General features: G+C 37.6%; 1 protein-coding gene across 1 annotated transcript in view; it reads right to left on the bottom strand.

Annotated features, from left to right (window-relative positions):
- Window positions 1-2940: 2940 nt before the first annotated feature.
- The window catches only part of gabrb2b (gamma-aminobutyric acid type A receptor subunit beta2b), a 55501-nt gene continuing 41362 nt past the window's right edge, over window positions 2941-17079 (bottom strand). Inside the window, exons 6-10 of the mRNA XM_010729337.3 lie at window positions 8989-9126; window positions 6884-7036; window positions 4597-4841; window positions 3845-3985; window positions 2941-3326 (exon numbers count right to left, since the gene is read on the bottom strand). Coding sequence (XP_010727639.1) covers window positions 2979-3326; window positions 3845-3985; window positions 4597-4841; window positions 6884-7036; window positions 8989-9126 — 1025 coding nt within the window. The 3' untranslated portion in view covers window positions 2941-2978. The remainder of the gene's footprint in view (window positions 3327-3844; window positions 3986-4596; window positions 4842-6883; window positions 7037-8988; window positions 9127-17079) is intronic.

Below are 17079 nucleotides of genomic sequence, written 5' to 3'. Positions count from 1 at the left end.
TAAATTTGATTATTTACATTGTTTCTGATCAGCCTTTGCATTCCCTCAACATTACAGTATAAATGATATTTTAAATGTCCATTCTTTCTATTGAAAGCTCATAGGTGTTTATTTACAGGAATAATATGTTCCAATTGCTGATTAATAATATACTATCTGATATATACATACTTATTTAAATATGTTTTTCTGGAAAATTTAAATATGATCTCTGATAAATTTGAGTTCAACTCATGATCATCAATAGAACAATTTACAATGCCAATAATACGTTTTCAAGCAGAACTCTCTCCACCTGGATGCCTTCACTAGGTGTTTTTACACTTACAAAATTTGTTTGAGAAAAAGGTATATTAAAAAAAAAGAAGATGATAATTTTGTTGACAATTTTGTCGACATAATCACCAGAACTATCAAAAAAACCCAAAACATTTTACTTATAATGCGCAGTACCAAGACCAACACCACATGAAATGGATTCATTTTGATGGGTATGATGTAAACACCAGTGAGGTGAAAGTCCATTGTTCAGACTGAACTGGACTTGCACAATGTTCAAAGTTTACATTTAAGTTGTTGGGCAGTGCTTGACAAAATGCATCATTGTGTCATTCTTCAACAGTCGTAACTGTTGCATAAATGCTTTATAGAAAAATGTAAATATCGTCATCAATATTTGCAACAGCAGCCAGACATACTCGTAATAATAAATGCATTACAGACTTATGGTGTGTATGCTCATTTGTGAGGTGAATTCAACACAAAAAGCACAAATGAAATGAAACAATTCAGTGAGGAAGGAGAAAGTGAGTAAAAACAGAATATCAAGGAGTTACTACTATACAGAGCATGCAGTGAGACATAACTGTGTGTGGCTACATTTTAAGTAAACAAGTAGAATATTAATGTTTAAGTGTTCACTCACATATCCACAATCAAAACAAACAGTGTAGCAGAAGAAATGATCCCTTTGTATGAGATCTGTGTTGTTTTAGGTAAAGATGCTTATGAGACAAAGGCTTCTGTTAGTAATTATCATTTCAGTGTGATTTCTGAAAGATAGTTGGTGTTACCTTTTCTTTGCAAGTTTGCATTTCACTCTTTGATAGATGATTTGGTATTTTGTGTGTGCAGAGAAGAAGAGGCCATAACACCAGAGTTCATTCATACCGACAGTGTGGCAAATCTATGGGAAAGGGGATATGACACGCTCGTGTATTGCAGCCCTAGTTGTATTTTTAGATTTTCACCTTGGTGTAACTGAACCATAAAGTGTGATCTTAGTCAAATTCATAAAGTTGCTATTAAGACAGCCCCCATAAGCACCAGGTATTAGAAGAACTACGGTACAGCCTCTATGGCTTTTAAGAACTTGTGTGCAAAATCTTTTATAAAATCTACTTTGTGTACATACAGTCAAAAGCACAGCATCATTAGTAAATGATCTGTAATTGTCTGTAATAAGTTCATTTTTGATTTTTACGGCTATGTTCTTTATGATCATCAACCCATTTTTAAATCTGGAAACAATACATGACTAAGAGGATTTAAACCTATTATAATAATCTGGCTGGAGGCAGACAATAAACGGTAACTCACTGGCAAGAAAAATAAATTCCCATTAAAAAAACAAAAAAACAATCTTAAAACAATGGTTTCAAAAGCTAATATTTGATGATTTTTGTGCATTTGTGCTTTTTTATGCATTCTGGCCTTTCAATAGACCAATGAAGTCATTTAGTGTTGTCATATGTGTTCCTGTTGAACTATGAAATAGTTATCATAGCTAATAAAGTGCCTTTTCAGCAGTTGCGAACATTTTTTTTATTTTTTTTTATCAGTACTGTAAATATGTATCCAAGAAATAGAATAGAGAGCTGAAAAGGGAATTCTGTAGCTCATATAATCCGTATAATAAATGCTATACAGGTGATATTTACTGTACATATACGGTTGCTTAAAGACTAAACTACTTTCTTCAGATGCAGACCTCCCCAAAGACGTCCCTACTGTGTATTTGTACTTTGGGGTAAAATCCAATATCTCCAATATAATAATTACAATGAGACATAAGTAAAGCCAATTTGGCTAAAGACATATGTTTGATATTTTCTTTCTTACATATTTCTCTCTGACTCTTGTTGTTCTTTACTCTCTTTGAACAGTTTGTCACTGAACACGACACATGATGATGACAATCAAAAGTGGCTGTATTAGCTTTATGCTTGTTTACATTACACTAATGTGACCTTCATCAGGCTTCTTGAGTGCAATCTGAGTTAAAACCTGGAGGTTTTGGAATGATCTTAGTTGATATTACTTAATGCCACCTAAACATTAAAATGGTTTATGAACTGAGAAATACTCAGAAATAAATTATAGAGTTATCCCAATATATTAAAGTAGAAAAGGTTTATCTGAAATTTCTTTCTCACATTACATGATAATGTAAACTGTGAACTTCAGGCCCTTTTAATATTAATATGAAATTAATTCTCAAAGCAGTACATTTTGTTTCTTTGACATAATGAATCATACAAAAAGTTAACCTGAACTTGCTTCAGCACTTTTTCAGCAAAACGGCCATTTAAATATATCAACTTGTCAATTTAGATCTAACTGATATGGTATTTTGGCAATTAATTTACAGCATATATGCTGTAAATCTAACATAAAAAAAACGTTAAAAAAAAGAAAATATGCAAATAAATATTTAAAAAATGTTAAGATACACAATTCACAAAATATGTAAAATTTTAAACAATTACTCAGGAACAGGCACCTTATATGTGTGTAATCTCTCTTTTATAAGGTTTTCATGTGTTAGCCAGCAAATGTGGTATTCCAAGATATGATGGATCCAGTCCTGAATATAGTAATTCAGTCCAGGTCACATAAAAAATGAAATAAACCAGATACAAACAAGAAATGAGCAACATATGCTGTTTGTTCTTGCCCTCACTGATGTCCTTTCTCTTTTAATTGACATAGTAAAGCCAGTAAACAATGTTGAAGAAAGAAAAGACAGTTGGGAAGATCATCCTCGACCATTTGTCAATAGAGTTTACATCAGTCAAATTTGGGATGGTGATCTTTAGCTGTGACGCACGCCTCCGTAGTCGGCTCTTCTTTTGAGTCATGTGGCACTCCAGTGTGTTTCGGCCAAAGTTGTGCCTAGCCAGTCCTGCTTTGCGGTACTGCAGAGTTGAGCTGTCATATGTCAGCATAGTATTTCGTGGGTCATTGAGACCCAGAGCCAGCTCTGAAACGCCCATGTCGTTCTTGATATCCAAGGTTCCCAAAAGGATGTTTTCATGTGGGTCCATCTGCCCAAGGAAAAGAAACAAGTTTGTTTCTCTAATAAATTTACCAAAATTAATAAAAATGGATAAAAAGTTCCAAATTGTTTTTCAAAAGGAACATATTCTTCAGTATATATAAAGTATGGGTGAAATGATTCATGTGTTTTGTGTGAAAAGGATTTCTCCTAGTGATGAACCCACAGAGGATTATCATTATCTATGACCATCCTTTAGCTCATTGTTTTGGCAGACAAATGGAGCATTTGGAAGCTGAAGAGCCAGAATGGCAATTCATCAGGTAGCTGAAAACTCCAAACAAATGTTCTCGCTACTGTCTGCTGGATGGCTGAACAGGCAAATGTTTGGTAGTGTATTTCAATATCAACTTTTGCAATGTGATAATTATGTTAATGTTTTGTTCATATCTTGTTCTACTGTTCCCAGGTGGTTAAAAAAAATCAATAAGACTGCATGAAATTAAATTTGTAGTAGTTTATTCTGTAAATGTAAAGTAGCAGTTTTGAAAATAGGTTTTATGGTACCTTATTTTTTTGATCGCCAAGCCCAAGTGCTGCGTCATCCACGAAGATCGGTTCCCACATCGTGTCATGACCATCAAGATCCCTTTGTTTCATTCTTGCATACAGAGTATCATCTCGGCCAACTACATTCCCCACCAGCCACTGCAAGCAAACAAGTATCTCTCTTGAAAATGCCTAGTCTAGTTTTACTTTTCTACTTCCTTTCCCTTATTTCACTGGATATAAATGCAACCATTTTCAATTCTAGACAGCGTTTTGTATTTAAATGATATCAGCATGCCCATGTGCAGCCATGCTGTGGTGGCCATTTTGCATCTTTGCTTGTAAGCATTTGGTTTGTGTCAGCTGGGAGCACAAAATGGGAAAGTGAATGCAACTCTTTAAAGACAAAGAGCCAAGTGGCTCAGAGACCTCATTACCCTTCATATGTTTCAGCTGGCTACATAGTACACACTACAAGCTTATTAGCCTGGCTTTATTTGGCACAGTGGAGGCAGGGAACTTTAGGTCAACCCTCCATTTGAAGTGATGACAATTCTTTTCTTTGTATGTAATTATTCTGAGCTCCTTAGGCAGCTTTATGAATAATTTAATTTCAACTGCACTGCAAAGTAAAGGAAATATTTGATTCTGTGAGCAAAGAAAGCTACTTTCACTTGACCATGTGAGCATATCTAGACTATGCTTGCATTTATGCTTACCAATATTCTGTATTTGGGGAAAACTTCAGAGGCAAGCTAAGCTATTCTTACCTTGTTTGGATCCATCCTCATCTTTTCATTGTTGGCTGTAGCTATCTTCTCAGCTGCCTTTTTCTGACGCTGAGGGCCCCGACCAAAGAAGATGTAGTTTACTAGCGCATATTCCAACAAAGCCAAGAAGACAAAGACGAAGCAGCCCATGAGGTACATGTCTATGGCTTTCACATAGGGGATTTTTGGGAGGGTTTCTCTCAAGTGGGTGTTAATGGTAGTCATGGTGAGCACCGTAGTAATGCCTAGTGGAGAAAGAGAATATTCATTAGATGACAGAAATGGTGTGAAGATTGTTAAAATTAAAAGTTTGCTTTATAAACTACATATTAGTTCGAATTATACCACTTTTGTCTAATAACCACAAATTTACTTCATGCATTTTTCTTTTTATTAATCAATAGCAACAGTCACCTAAATCCCCTGCTTATTCTGACTGAATGTGTGACAGTTTTAATCCTTCTAACAGCAAAACATCTTTGTGATCAACTTGATACTATGTCTGTGCTTCATTAAGCCTGTCAGGATCAATAAAAACCGAAGGGCTTACCCCTTTGACTACAAACTTTGCTTTGGGAGACGAGCAAAAAAGACGTGCACCTGAAGTGACGCAGCGATTTAAAATTCAAATGTCAACCTTGGTCTTGGTTCATTAGTGGAGAACACCTACTGAGAAAAGTTGTAGACAGTTTTCAAAAGCCTTATCCAACATGCTGTGGGGATAGTTACTGTCAGATTGACTGTGCATATCAATGGGTTGGGTTTGTGCTCACTACGAGTTTGATGAATTTAATTTAATTTTTGTGATTTTTGCAAAGCACTGGCTCTTGGATGTAGTGTGCTTACAGTATTATCTATATGGAGGAATTATGGATGGCATGAGAGGCCTGATTCCAAAGCTTCAGTATGATTTTCCATGCGTGATTAATTAATTGTGTTCTCAGCTCCTATAGCACGAGCCATGAATCATCCCGCGCACACCTGTATATTGTACGTTGAAAGCCCCCATACAGCATGATTTTTTTATGGCAATTTCTATTGAGTCTTTCAGTAAACAATTACTAAATTATTATACAGCTGTCACAAAGCTGTCAGGTGACTACCGCTCAAAATAGGATTCAGGCAATTTTCCCAAGCTGTTGCTGCAAGAGCTTAACAACAACAACAAAGGATTTCTGCAGCACAGTGGCCATGTGATTCAGCCATTACAAGTCCATTTTAATGCCTGAAACCAGGTCAGAGAAAAGTGGTTTTCTGAATCCAGCGTAGATTGGGGGGTGACCAAACACTTCCCAACTCTGCTGACCCACCTCCATTATAGAGCATTACCTTTTTTTTTTCTTTTTTTTTCATTAAATCCCATGCATGCCTTCCCCCTGGATCACTAAATGCAGCTCAGTCGTCAATCAGCGAAATTGCCTTGTCGACTGAAGCGAGGGATGGGTAGAAGGATGGATGAAGCTGGGTGGATGGAGTGGGGTAAAAAGAAGGCAGGGAGCTTCCGATAAACACAGAATAAGCTAGAAGCTCAATACAAACCTCACAGGCTACATGGGGGTTTACATAATCGAGGATGACAGGGGGAAATTGTGACTTCCAGAAAAGCACAGCGGCTCTTGAATCAGAGTGGAAACAAATCACTTCATGATACGTCTAAGGAACACAGCAATGGGATGGATACTTGACCTTGTTAACACCCACACTGATTGTAGAATAAGATTGTAAAGGTGAAACATAGTGAAGTTGTGTATCAGCGCAGTGCTACTTTGCCTTCTTTACAATCATTTTAGCATTAATAAAGTCACACAAGACAGTCATTACTTCATGAGAATTTTTAAATTTTACAGTATGAATAGGACTCCTTAATGGAAGTCATGGTCTTCATTCATCATCTGTGATGGTGAATATTGTGAGAAAAGTTAGACCTACTCACCAGATTTTTTTGCAGCTAAGACACAGCTTAAGTTGGTCTTGTACAAACTAATATTCAACATTTAGGAAATACATTTTCTTTCTTTACTTCATGTGAGACATGTTTTTTTTTTCCCTTTTTCCCTTGTCACCCTCTATGTTCCCTGTCTCTATTTGCCCTTCACGTGAATGATGCGGAAGTTATGAAGTGAATTTGGGGGTGGTGGTTGTGGGAGGGGTGGTGGAGGTCTATGAATTGCTTTCTCTTGGATTTCCCTGGTCAATCTATTTCAGTGCCAGTGCAATCTTCTTCTATGTGTCCCACCTGTTCCAATGTGTCCCGCCTATCTGTCTATATTTGTACTGCTGGCCTCACCTAGAGCCACTCTGGCAGCAGAGGCATCATAGTTGATCCAGAAGGAGACCCAGGAGAGGATGGTGATAAGTATAGACGGCATGTATGTCTGCAGGATGAAGTACCCAATGTTTCTCTTCAGCTTAAAACTCAGGGACAGACGAGGGTAGGAACCTGCACAGACAGGACAGGGGAAGGTAAAAAAAAAAAAAAGCAAACAGGAGCAATATTAGGTGATGTATTCCCACAATATTTGCCACAGCTGCCAGGTATCCAGGACTTTGTTTTCTGATTACTGTATGCTGCATTAGAAGCAACGCTACATTTGAGATGTCCTCAGACCTCAGCAAGTTCAGACAATTAGTCTTCATGCCGAGAAAAAAAAAAAATTAAGTATTGTAAAGCTTTGGTTAACTTTGAGTCTTCATCTTACTTGTTTAGCGTGAGTAAGTGGCTCTGGTGGTTAAAACAAAATTGGTAGGAGAGATGTAAAAATGGCAGTTTCTGGTGTTGACATCAGACATTATGGTCAGAAATCCTAGGTTTAGCAGCAACCTCTCACATTTCATAAGAGAGAAGCACTGAATGTTTGGCCCTTTGACTTAATTAATGACTATTTGGTTGTTGATACATTTTCTGTGAATTGACAAATCCATTAATAAGCTAATTGTTAGAGCACTACAGTCTACAATTTTGTGTATTTTGTGATTGTTTTATGAAAAGTGATATGATAAATTGTGAGGTTATCCTGAAATTAAGGTTCATCTCCCATTCTTTCTAATCTTCTACTCAGGCTCATCCTTAGTGTAGTCTCCCTGGGTTGTCCATTGCAGAAGCACTCAGAAAACTCAGAAAAGAAAGTCATATTTGTTGTCTCCACTGAACTGAAGCATCAGCACTCTCCAGAATTACCTCTTGGCCTGTGCAAGAGGTTTGATGGTCTGGCTGTTGAGGGTCCTCTTTTTTTTTTTTTGCTTATCTCTCCTCTCTTTGAAATAAGCCCACAAGCAGGGTTTGGTAAGGGCAAATTGTATCAGCACACATATTTTTCTCCTTAGGGAACTGGTTGTATTTTGGTTTAAGCCGTATTACAAACTCAATGGGGGGGAGGCACCACAAGAAGAGGTAGGACAAACTACAATATACTGTGACTATTGGAAAGTCGTGCAGAAACAGAAGAGGGGCGATGGTAGGAAGAAGATTAAGTCTTAAAGAAAGCACCAACAATCCACCAGCTGCAGCTCACCACTTAGATCTACTATTCAGGTTAGTTAATGTGAGCATGAGCCGCCAATGAGCTGAATTATTTCTTTATGGTGTGAGGAAACAAAGATGCAACAGTGGATATATATTATTCATAAGGACAACAATGACATTGCCCATCCATGGAGTGAAATGTGACACTTGCATTGGATAAACGCCCAGGCATTTGTGCTGATGGTTGCATTTCCGACAGGTCGGCCTTTCCTTCATTGCAATAGACAACATGTTAAAAGGGAATCCCCTGTCTACTGTATCCCTGTATAAGCAATAAAATCAGGCATGCTGCAGGGACAGCATGTAGACTTACTTGCATGCATGCTAATGGATAACAAACACACACACACACACATGCATACAAACACTGTGCATTCATCAGTAAGTATTATGTTATTAATAGGGTTGTGTGAAATGTGTGACCCCCACAGACATAAGGATTGCTCTCATTGGCTGGAGTCTCTACGCTCTTATTGTGTTCACAATCTTCTCTCATTCAATACAGTACTCCGGGGCCGCCGCCCCGCTTACATCCGCTTGCTTGCATGACAAATTCATGAATATGAAAATACAGAAGAGATGAATATTTCATTGTATCAGACACCATACTTTTGGTTTGTTGTTGTTAAATAAGTCATGGTGTCTTCAGTCTCCCAGGACAGTACTTCATGGGAAGGTTTGCAGTTTGCACATGTGCAAAACATATACTATATACTTATACTATTGTCCTATTAATAAGTGAATGAACAGTGAAATTAGTTAATATTTCTGGATTTTCATATTATCTTCTTTGCTGCTTCACACTGATAATGAAATGAAATAACTCTAAAAGTCTAACTTGATCTCTTTTATGCCATTATAATCATTACCTGTGGAGAATACGACATTCTTGGAGATGAGTTTGTGATCCACAATGGAGAACTGGGGCAGTTCAATCTTGTCCACCCCCGTCACGGCATTGTCTCCTCCTCGCCAGTAGAACTCAATGTCATCTGTAGTGTAACCATCTGAGATAGGGTACAGAGAACAGGAATTACTATGGATTGTTAACGGCCTGGATATATGTTCATAATCATGTCCCATCTGGATCCCGTACAGTCCTGTTAATTAATCACTTGGCACTTGATTAGGTTTGCATTTGTCACCATTTTACATTCTGCTGACAGCAGACACAGTAAGTCTTTACTCTAAAAATATAAGGTTATCCACAAAGAAAGGAAGCTCTTATATCAGATTAAATTTTCTGTGCATTTACAGTGTGAATACATTTGCTTGTTTCCTAATACTACTTGTATCTTATATATTAAGAGTAAAATGCACTGGCTGCATTGGACTAGACTGGTTAAAGTGAATGATACTCAGTGAATTTGGCATGACACTCTTGCCATTATTATTCAGTTGATGTGGGTGGTTCAAAATCTTTTTTGTGCTTTGAAAAATACCAGTACCAGCAACCTATTATTATTACCATTATTATTATTTCATATTCAAGTATCTACTTGTATGCTCGTGACTCTTCTTGACCGCTCAATTGTGATAGTTCAGCTGGATATAACCTTCAAAACACTCAGGAGAAATGTTGGGTAGTGGGTAATTTTTCAACAGATTTATTCATAACTGTGTGATATGGACTAATACAGTTCACTATTCAGCTGCTCAGTACAATCAGGTCTACAGTGGGCCACTGAGCAACTCCACATTAGTTCTTTGCGATGTTCAAGTACACCTCTACCTCTGAGGTAAGCACACATGAGCAAGCCACATGCTGATGTCTTGTATTCCAGACAAAAACTTAATTATGAAAAAGCCTGTTACAACCATAAATTATTAAATCAAGCAGAACATCTAACATTCAACATAGTGGCTGAGGGAACCCCTTATATATGGGAATAAATATATATATGAGTTGACTTTATTATGTTTTGTCTCATAAGCAATTTAATTATTAAACACCAAGAGCAAGAATGATTAAATAACCAGGGTCGGCATCCATTTTCATCACTAAAACCCAATAAAATCTGCAAAGGGACAAGAAGCAAGTCCATGAATATTAATTTGAACCAAATCTGCACGCTCTTTTGCTCTCATTTTTTGCCAAATCAGTGGAGACATGGACGGCAAATTGGCCAGTGGGCAGGAGCAATAAATGATTGAGTAACATGGTACTCTGTAGTTATAGCTCAAGACAAGTCATGTTGCAAGAAGAAAAGTAGAAAATCTTCATTAGACCATGAAACTTGGCTCTTGCATAATCCACTGCCTACTGTCTGCTCCAGTGCAATTGTCATGTCTGCTGACTTCAGGGCATAAGAGTATTGGTCAAAGAGAGAGGAGAGGAAGGAGTTGAGGAGTAAAGGACAGACATGAGACAGCTGGGGTTAGGGTGCTTCTTTAGAAAGGTGGCTTGCAACTAAAGCCAAGCGTATAAGTATGTGAAACAGCAATATGCAAAGTAATAGATATAATAGTAAATTATTTTAAAAAAGGCAAGCATAACCACAATGTGAACTTGTATGCATGTTTTTTGGGTGCCTCAATTAAATATTGAAGTTGTTTTGAGGCCTGCATCGCAGTGGAAATCATCACAATAAGAAACCATTGTTCAAAAACACAAATAGCAATATTGTTTTCCAATTTCAGCATGTTTTAGGGCTACAAATGGGTGGTGAAACAAAGCTAATAGATAGCACTAGATTAGAGATCAGAGCGTAAACTTGCTCAAATGAGAGGCAGAAAGCCAAGACTTGTAATACATTTTGCTTACCGAAGACAAAAAAATGAATATTGCAGTCCTACTGTACAACATAAAACTGATCAAGCTTTCCCGTGCATGTGTAGTGCACTGCATTTTAGGCAACATCAAGATTAAACAACACTCGGGAATGTTTTTAGTAACTCAGCATGCAACATAATAATCATTTGTGATGCTTGCAACAGGTGTTACAACTACATATTTGCTGCAAGGGGGATTTAAATGCATGTTAGATGAGTCTGTGTGAGCGAGTCATTTGATTGCATGCATGAAGGTTGCTCTCTTATTTTTGCATTAGTGTGTGTGACCACTCTGTTGAATGTTGACTATGGGGAGATTTAGAAGCCAGAACGTGAATTAATGTTGGATTTGCATGAGTATGTACAGTATGTGTGTGTGTGTGGGGGGTGGCAGCCATGATGGGGATGTTTAAGAGAACAATTCTGAGGGAACACCCACGCTGTTTCATCAATTACTTCATACATTACTGTAAGACCATACCTCCTTCCTCCTCTGGTCTTGTCTCCTTCCCTTCCCCACACTAACTTGTTATTTTTTTTCATCTCCCTTTCTCCCACCACTTTTTCCATTCGATTACACTCGTCTCCTTCTCTCCTCTCGCTTATTTCGCTGTCATAACTACTCTTATATGTCCATCTATCTTTCACTCAGCCTTCCCTCTTCTTCTTCCTCCCCCATACCCTGCTCTGCTTAATTAATACTTGTGTGACCTATTTAGTTGCTCTGAATTATTAACGCAGACCGTTCAGTGGCTGCTTTCAACACCCTCACACTCTTGTGACTCTTGACGAAAGTGGAGTTGGGTGCTCACAGCATTAGAAAACAGTATACTGCCTTGTTTTTCCTCTCATAAAGAATATATTAACAAAACTTTCATGTACAGTGTAGTTCGCATAGTCATATCAAATCATCTTCATCATCACCTCACGCAAGAAGCAATCGATAAAATCTCACAATGTATTCCAAAGGCAATAAGTCGCCAAAGGAAGGATGGTCAAATGAGATTAATGTATTCGCTTCTCTCAGTTCCAGTAAAAAGCCTGGCGACTGCATTTTGAACCAACTGCAGACGATTAAGTGCTTCTCTACTAAGTGCAGAGTATAAGGAAATTATATTAGTCAAGATGGGATGAAGTAAATGCAGGTCAGGTCAGGGGCAGACAGGAATAACTTAATTTTGGATACATTTCGTAAGTGATCAAACCGTGACTGAAGAACCTCCTCTACTTGAAATTCAAAATTTAAAGTTTGGTTTCAGTGTGAGAGTGAAAGCTCATTGGATTGGTGAACCCTGGATCTTGTTCCATCACCATGGTCAAATTTCCACTTGTAGACAGGATATAACAAAACACAAAGGACATTGGCATTAAATTACAACAATCTCTCTCCCTTGAGGATGAACCTTTTCCGTTTAGCACATTCCATGAGCTTTTTCTTTGTACCACCTCAGGCCAAAATGTCAACTTCTTCAGATCCAGCGGGGAGATTGCTAGCAACATTCTTGATCCCAACAGGATAAAATCTTTAGATTTTAATGGCACCTCAGGAGAAACAAGGATAGCATTCAACAGCACAATTGTCACTGCCATCCAACACTTAAGTATCATGGGCTGTAATGCACATCCAAGTCTCTTCAGGGGTGGCTAACACAAGTTTAAAAAGATTAGAGATGTCATAAGCAAGTGCCAACATACAACAACTACACTCACAATGAGAAAAGTGAATGTTTCTGTACAAACCAAGCACATATCAGAGTCATTTTTGGGATCCAGGTCTTATATTCTTGATTGTCCGGCTAACCAATTCACCATTGTTTCTACATCACACTGGGGCTGACTTTGCAATTTTGTATCACTTCGCTTTCATACGAAAGTTATTACATCACTGTCTGGCACAGATAGAGTGTCCTGATTCCCATCCTGCATGAAATTAACTCAAAGGAGTGAAATGAGAATGAAAAATGAAAGAGGAAAGAAGACATGATCTGCAATATATCACAGACAAGAGGAAGTACAGTATGTCTATTAACTATGAAAAGAGGAAATTAGGTCCTTGATTCCTCGGTGGCATGTGATGCAAATTCATCCCTTCAGTACAAAAAAGAAAGAAAGTATGGGTGTGACAATACGTATTTTACGCTAGCACAAAGGTTTCTCTCGTGGATCCTAAAGTCTGGGAGTGTTGGCAGACCAAAAATAAATGAAATATTTCACGATAGCATCAGAGGAGATAGCAATACAATACTAAAGCTATTTAACTGGGACTCTGGCATATCTCCCTGACCAAATCTGACTCCAGGCCTTTTTATCAAGCTTATGAAATAATGTCTCAGTTGATTTGTTTTAATGGGCAAAGAAGGATTTTCGAGGGAGATAAAACACTAGCTTTGATATTGCTCCGGGCAAAACATAATCATGAATAATAACATATTTTTTTAAACTTCTGGTGAATGGTGCTATGAAACATCACATACCTGTAATGAAACTTTGGAAAGAGCGCACAGTTTCTAATGTAATATAATAAACCCTATTGTCGTTATGACATACACTTTAAAAGGTCATGAAGCACTGACAGCAATCACAAAAATCTTTTTTTTTAATCTGATTTCTTCACATCTATAATGAGAACAGATGGCTTTTTATGATTACAGTGTTTATAAACCTTGATGAGAACAGGACCTTAAAATCAAAAGACGTCAAAAGAGACCTGATTTATCCATCATGAATATTAAAACTGAAACTTTTCAATACTGCACCACCATACACACTTTTAGATTAGTCCAGGAATAACACAGTCAACAGTCAAGGAGAAGGTATGTAAGTGCTCAAATGTATAATACATGCCCATTTAACCTAACCAGACTTGTAAGGTTTATAGTGCATGGTATAGGGAACAGCTCACAGGACGAATTGTATAAAGTAATTCATTTGTGGTGCATTAAGTAAACACATGCATTATAATATCATAACACACATACACACGCACAAATGGGCACATCAAATCAAACTCCCTGAACAACTGCCTCTCACTCTCCCCTGTGAGCTGAGAGGGCTACTCCACTTTTTAAACATGTCTCTGATGAATTTTTGATTCCATGCAGTTCAAAGCAACTTTAAAGTTATTCCTGGTGTCCAATTAAAAAGATGTCTTCAAACATTTGCGGTGCACAGCAAGCTGCAGCTGACTGCACGCCTGGACAGAACATCTAAAGATAAGATAAATAAAAAAGCCGTGCAAGCTCATACACAGAAACCATCCACAACACACAGGGTGTGTGCAGTTTCTAAAAATGGGGGTGTGATGGGCACAGATAGCAAGAAAGAGAGACAGACAGTGAAAGTGGCTCTGTCCATATGATGTGGCTCGCTGGTGCAGAAAATATAACTATTACTTGGTAGAGATGCTGTAATGAAATGATGGTTTCATTTTGAGTGCAGTGCAACTGTTTGAAATAACACACCAATGTGCCCTTAACTCTTCTCTCGGTGTATATAGAAAGAAACAGGGATGTCTTCATCTGTTTTAACAATGCCTGTGTGAGGATGTGAATGTATGGGGGACTGTTTGAGTTCCCTCCCAAAGCTTTATTCAAAGCAGCTTTACTTCAATTCCCAATTTTGCTGTTCGCTTTAACAGCTATCTACAGTCACTCCTATGCTAAAGCTAAAGCAGCTAGTCAGGGCAAAAAGTGTTTCAGTGTAATATTCATCATTTAACGGCTGAGTGACCCTACTCCTGTTATGATTTATTGAAAATGTGCACAGCTGCTCTACTTGTGAAGCCAATGTTACATCTTTTACTACAGTCCGACTCATGTGAAGGTAGAGCTACTATGCACCACTGTATATACTGTACATAGTAAAGTGCATTACTGTAACAGTGACCCAGAATATCTGGGGTTTAACCCTTTTAAATAATTCAAGGAATGGTATTTCCTTGCACTGAGGTAAAATCTTGTGTCGCCTACTACATTGTGTTGAAGTCCTGGATTACACATACATTATACAGTAGAGGTGCTGAGCAAATAACAAAATAAATGCAGGGTGACAGAGCTTGGTTTGCTAGGTCATAAACCCAACCCTTATTTAATACTGCAGAATGTGAGGTTAAGGTGGTATGGTAGATATACCTATGCTAGTGTGTTTTTGTGATGAAGTCCTTGGAGCAATAGCAGCAATGCAGATAACAGAAGGGTCTGAAGAACAAGAAATCTTTTCTGCACCTTCTATAATACAATGTATTCATATCCAGAGTGTAGTCATTTTTAGCACTGATATCTATCTTTGTTATGGCTATGTCTATAGATAAGCCAACACAGAGTTGAGTGTGTGTAGAGTGTGCAGAGTCAACATACTGTCTCGAAGCTCTGCCTGGGTGATAAACTGGGAATGAGGAGAACTCAGTGAGTTGGTTTTATGGTTTTACAACATTATCTTTCCTTTGTTAAAGTTCTATCTTGAAACATAAATTCATACCATGGCTCTTATTACACACTGTTATGATTTGATGAAGGGACCATCTTTAGTGTAGTGTTGACTATTGTTTTTCTGTTTGGTCTCTGTGTGACATTGGAGTAGATCATCTGCTCAATTAGAGTTAATGAAATCAGGTTTGTACCATTAACGCTGTTCAAAGGTTCCCTGTGTGCTGTGTCTCAATTCACGTACTTACAGACTTAAGCTTGCTATTTTGAGTACTGTAGAAGTGCATTCACACTGTCAATTGTGGCAAATGCAGTCACTCATAACTGTCATGAAGTTGAATGTAAAATTCTGGACACTTCTCACCCTCAGTGGTCACAATTTTGGCTACATAGGAGAAAAGGAGGGACCACCAGCATGGTGACAATGGCGACCGAAGAAGTTGCTGGAGCTGAAGCTGTTGCAGGGATTACCAATTTAAAAAAATTAAAGATGAACATATGTTTTATATTTATAATTTTCCAGTGAAATGGTGGCCTTGAAGATCTACCCAGTTCAATTTGGCAGTAAGCAGTAATTAACACAAAATTAGCACAATATGCTAGCAAGTACATAGTGTACACAGTGTACATAGAAGTGTGTGGAGCTGTTTCTCCGTGAGTGGTTGCCCATTTTGTTCATCTCATGCATGAGGGCACTTTACATGTGCACATCTCCAGGTCTATTGATAACAAGAAATGTGGAAGAGGAAGACTGCAAGCAATGCACTTCTAAGGAATTTGAAATGATGAAAGCTGAAAAAAACAGGTTTGGAAATATTTTATGAGGCATTTTGCTGTGTTTGTTTAACTTAAATTTAACTGTTTTTTGTTTGTTTACAAGGAAACTTAAGTTGTGGGAGGAGGCATCACATTGTTTTGCAGTAAATGACTTTTTGTCTAAAGTTGGCACACTCAGGGTGGACTCATGTGAGTGCATACCCACAGGTAAATTGTGATGACAGTAGTAGTGACTGAGAAATCCCTCTGGTTACCTGAGCAGGTGGTGGGTTCCAGTTAAGTGAGGCTGAGAAGATAAAATCATGTCACTAGTGGGGGAACAGGTGGCAGCTTGCTGAGCAGTTTTTGTTGTATTTTTATGTGTATTTTTTTTTTTTAATCAGCTTAGGTTATTTCTATTCAATTTCAACCATTTCGACTCCTACTGCCAAACAGAACCAAAACCATTGTATTGAGGACATTATTTAGTTAATATTAGTTTACGAGTCAGTGGTGTGGCAATGTTTATGAATTTATTCAAGATTATTTCTTTCTTTCTTTCTTTCTTTCTTTCTTTCTTTCTTTCTTTCTTTCTTTCTTTCTTTCTTTCTTTCTTTCTTTCTTTCTTTCTTTCTTTCTTGCTATAAGCATGAGCTGTTCTATTTTCCCTTTACCTTCTTCAGTGTGAACTTCCCATTCATTTCAACAATACTACAAATGATAAGCATAGCACATGATCCTTGTCCTTGTCGCTGTACATATAAGTCCTGGTGTCAAGACAGAAAACAGAATAAAAATGCAAAGTCTCTGCCAGTAAATGGATACTTGATGCTGTTTGTTACAGGTTCAGTACGGCTGGAATAGAAGCATTTTTTACTTTTTGACAGTGACAAAACTGTGTAAGTTGGGAAATGAGGAATTTCAAAGTGATTAATACTCCACTGAGATTTGTTGTGTGTTCCAACATATGCATAAACTATATTGTAGGACTGAAAACAATACGTTGGT

Source organism: Larimichthys crocea, chromosome XXII (genome assembly GCF_000972845.2).
Source record: "Larimichthys crocea isolate SSNF chromosome XXII, L_crocea_2.0, whole genome shotgun sequence".
NCBI lineage: Eukaryota > Metazoa > Chordata > Actinopteri > Sciaenidae > Larimichthys > Larimichthys crocea.
Note: the sequence above shows the minus strand (reverse complement) of the source record. Positions and strands in the feature narration are given on the sequence as shown.